Raw genomic sequence first — 4,546 nt, forward strand, 5'->3', positions numbered from 1 at the left:
AAACATAATTTAAGCTGAACTTTTAAATGTATAATAATTTGGGCACTGTTTTGTATTAGGTACGTAACAGCGCGGTAAGATGCCGCTTGAATTAGCGCCTGGCGACCTTATCCACTGGTGCATTACCTCATACCAGCAAAATAACCAGGTACTAACAAAAATAGGTAGGTAGTCAAGTTCATGTATCTATTTACTGTAGAAACTGCTTTTGTATGTATGCCATTGCCAGCAAACTAAACCAGGAACTGTCTACATACACCTACTACAATTCACCAAGGAAAGGCCAAAATAGTTCCATGTAGAAGCTCATAGCTCACACACATAGCACAAAGCTCGATTTGGTTTTTAATGCATCTCCTCGCAGGCAGAACTGCTTTCACTTTTTCGCCAGGTTTGCGTCCGTAGGAAACGAAAAAAACTTATATCGCACGCTTTCCTTTTGTTTTCACTATTACACTTTGCCACTGCACACTTCATTTTGCTTTGTAATGTCTGTGTGTTTAAAACCACGCAGAAATATTACCGCACAAATATTAAAATTGTTATTTGGTTTTTTCGTATGCTCACAATCAACAATTGCACCAAGATGTCGTCATGCACACAGCTGGTTCTGTCAAAATCACAAAGAGCGGATTAGCGGTACCGCGATTGGCGCAATCTCTATTTCTCTCAATCGTGAACTACACAAGGTTGTTGTGCGGATTTTCACCATCGGAATATTGCTATTAAATACAGAATTTCGGGAAAGTGTACACTTAAAACATCACAAATGTATAAAAACGGGTGGGGTTTAGTACCGCTCACAACTATTTCGGGCTATTCCGTCCAAATGGGTGGCCCGATCCAAAAAAAAATTTCACACACTTGTAGTCAAGGGTCCACGCAATATTTTAACACTCACTTTTGTAAATTTTGGTTACTAATTTATTTACAAATTGGGTTTGAAATATGCCCTTTTTTGTAAAATTCGGAAATTAGCGTACATTTATCACTCCTATTCTGCTTAAATTAGCCACTTTTACCAATATATTTTTGTATTCCCCTTCACTTTACACTTTACTTGATTTGTTATAACTTGCTTTACGACTTTAATATTAACCAATTCATCACAATTCATTAAATAAAAACACCTTCAAAATCACGCGTCTGACTTTGGTTGCATATGCAAATTAAATGGCGGAGTTCAGCTGTCAAACTCCAAAATATGCAAAAGAATGAGAGACAAAAGAAGATAGGATATAACCCAGAAGCATTAAAAATATACAAAGGTGTTCAGCTCCTTTTCTTCGCAAAACAGAAAGGAGAATTCTACTGCCTGAGGGTTATAATCCCTAAGTGCGGCCGAAGGCCGCCTACGCAGAAAGGTGTTCTCTGCAAAAGGTGTTCAGCCCCCCTTCTTTGGCAACACAGAAAGGAGAATTCTACTGCCTGAGGGTTATAATCCCTAAGTGCGGCCGAAGGCCGCTTACGTAGAAAGGAATTCTACGCAAAAATACATTTGTTAAAAAGAACATTTTTTTTTATAAAAACTTTTTTTTTCTAATTTTTAATTAACTTTTTATTCTTTATTCAAAATCCCCCCATATTTAATTTGGCATAATTTCTTTTATTAAAAAATCCCACGGTTTCTGTTAGTTGGGTCATATTCCACTTCAAACTGCTCAGTTTGCCTAAGAAAAATCCGTTTTTCCCCCTTTTTCAAACGGTTCCCTAGGTGCCTGTGGGAGGAGTCCAAGGGAGAAAGCGGCGACTGTCTCCTTTCTATTGGGGGGTGTTTTGGGGGCCCCGCCCCCTCCCCCCACCCAAAAAACGGTGTGAGTGGTACTAAACATTTCCCATAAAAACTAATAAAAACGTGTTAAATTAAGTTCATTTATTCCATTCATTTGCGTGAAATTCATCAAAACATAGTGCGGAAAGTGCAAGTGTTTTTTGCAAATAACTCTTTAAATATTAACAAGTAAGAAAGCCTAAGTTCGGGCAGAGCCGAACATTAAATACCCGGCGCACGTATTAAATATATGTTTTTCGCCTTACCGAAAGCTACGGCTATATGGTAAGCCGGGGCGTATCAATTTTGAGTAAATTAGAGTCCTTAGATTTCGAAATTTTGAAGTTTCAAGCAGTTCTGAAATTTACCGTTATATGAGAAGCGGCCGTTATTTTAGTCCGATTTCAATAATTTTCAACGGTTTGCTTATATGTGGCAAGCACAATAACCACACCGAGTTTGGTACAAATTGGTAGAACGGTTACTGAGATACATATATGTGATCATAAGTGGGCGGTGCCACGCCCATTTTCCAAAAATTTATCACAAACGTATTTCTTGATAAAGAATTGTTGCAAGCATCAATTTTGAATAAATTAGCTTCAATATTTACTGATTTATCGAAGATTTTGTATTTCTCTAAATTACCGTTATATGGGATGTGGGCGTGGTTATCGTCCGATTTTAAAAATTTTAGGCGATTTTGTATGCTGTACGAAGGCCGACAACTGTGCCAAGTTTGGTAGAAATTGGTACAGCGGTTACCAAGATATACACATGTAACCATAAGTGGGCGTGGCTACGCCCATTTTCCAAAAATGTATAATATTATTATTTTTTGTCAAAAAATTATTGTAAATACCAATTTTGAGTGATTTATCTTCAGTAGTTACTAAAATATCGCAGTTTTCGTATTTCTGGAAATTACCGTTATATGGGAAGTGGGCGTGGTTACAGTCCGATTTCGCCCATTTTCAATAGCAACCTACCTTGGATTAAGGGAAACCTACATACCAAATTTCGTTGAGATATCTCAATTTTTGCTCGAGTTATCGTGTACACGGACAGACGGACAGACGGACAGACGGACGGACAGACAGACATGGCTTAATCGATTTCTTTTTTTATCCTGATCATTTATGTATACATTTGTCTATATCTATCTCGATTCGTTTTGGCTGTTACAAACAACCGTTATGTGAACAAAATTAATATACCCTTGTGCACAAGTGCGCTCGGGTATAAAAATGTTAATTTCCGGTCTCGGATTGTTATTATTGGCGTTAAGACGCGTCGCTTGATACCACTCTCGAACTTTTTCCGTCCATTTTGACCTACCTTCGCCAAAGTGCACTACTACCCCGAAACGTACCATCACCATGATATTCTGTATTTCTGTTCAGATAGTTCCTTGTTGTAGAGCAACTTGCCAGCAATTTTGCAGGAGATTCTCTATTGTCCGTAAAAAATTTTGATTAGCTTAAGGCCCGTTTACATACAACTTTGGCGTTGCGTTGGCGTTGGCGTTGGTTTGACAGAACGCACGTTAAAAGTATGCTTGCTACAATGAACGCTTGGCGGCGAATCCTTGGGCCACTAAATTAACATATTAACGACAGATAAATTAATATTTCATATCAATAATTGCATTAAAAACGATATTTCTTGCCCGCACTTGATTAAAAAGGAAAAATATTTCACATAATTTTATTTATTCGCAACAGCTGACGAGCGACGCACGCGAAAAGTTGAGAGTTGGCCATCTTTTTGCTTTGTGTTGGCGTGAGCGTTGTCGAATTTTGGCTATGTGGACGGCTGCATTTGAATTCATGTATTCATAGTCAGCTGTTGAAGCGACGCCAACGCCAACGCAACGCCAAAGTTCTATGTAAACGGGCCTTTATGCTGTTTTAAATCGAGTCGCCTATATCGCACATTATATCACATACTTTCGACATTTTAGAAGGGAAAGCATTAGCAATCGATAGTAGTTTACCACCTCTAAGCAAAAAGTAAATACAAATAAACAAAGATTCCAAGATAGCTTTTATATTAAAAACCCCGACAATGCAACGTGAAGAGAAGCAAATGGAAATGACGCTGGATGCTATCCTCAATCGCTTAAATGACTTAAAGATATCGATCGGAGGGATGATACAGAAATTGGAGACTGAATACGAGATCATTAATTGGCCAACATTTCTTGACAATTTCGCCATTATATCAAGCCATGTAAGTCCCAACAAATCAATGGTGCGTTTTCTGTAAATCTAATTTCTCATACTAGCTGACAGGATTGTCTAAGATTCTTGCCAAGGAAGTTTGCCCACCGTTACGAAATCGTACTGTGCTGCCGCTTATGCTGTCACCAGAACGAGATGAATCGTTGGTAAATCTCACTCAAGGGCGTGTGCCGGTATTTTCGCATGACATTGTACCCGATTATTTGCGCACTAAACCGGACCCTATCACTGAACAAAAAATGATTCAGAGTGAACAGAAAGCTTCCAACTTGACCATGGAAACGGCAATGAAGCAAGTAACACAATATAATAAGGTAGTTTCACACGTATTAGACATGGTTAGTAAGGCTCGCGAAGAGTGGGAAATAGAATCATCAACGAGAGCAGGTTGGTTTTGAAATTGAAAACTCACTTTCTAGTAATTGAACTTTCAATTCAAGTCATTTATTAATTACGATTTACCATTTACCATTTACGATTACGATACATAGGTATTCAGCAAACTAGCAGTATGGCGGACACTCATGCTCTA

At 38.3% G+C, this 4,546-nt stretch overlaps 1 protein-coding gene across 1 annotated transcript in view; it reads left to right on the top strand.

Moving 5' to 3' along the window:
* The first annotated feature begins 3,716 nt into the window (after window positions 1–3,716).
* Window positions 3,717–4,546, top strand: part of LOC118734384 (mediator of RNA polymerase II transcription subunit 8-like) — a 3,263-nt gene continuing 2,433 nt past the window's right edge. Inside the window, exons 1-3 of the mRNA XM_036464107.1 lie at window positions 3,717–4,003; window positions 4,059–4,401; window positions 4,506–4,540. Of these exons, the coding sequence (XP_036320000.1) occupies window positions 3,839–4,003; window positions 4,059–4,401; window positions 4,506–4,540 (543 nt within the window). The 5' untranslated portion in view covers window positions 3,717–3,838. The remainder of the gene's footprint in view (window positions 4,004–4,058; window positions 4,402–4,505; window positions 4,541–4,546) is intronic.

This window comes from Rhagoletis pomonella, unplaced genomic scaffold (genome assembly GCF_013731165.1).
Source record: "Rhagoletis pomonella isolate Grant_MI unplaced genomic scaffold, Rhpom_1.0 Rhpom_scaffold_00002, whole genome shotgun sequence".
In the NCBI taxonomy this organism is placed as follows: domain Eukaryota; kingdom Metazoa; phylum Arthropoda; class Insecta; order Diptera; family Tephritidae; genus Rhagoletis; species Rhagoletis pomonella.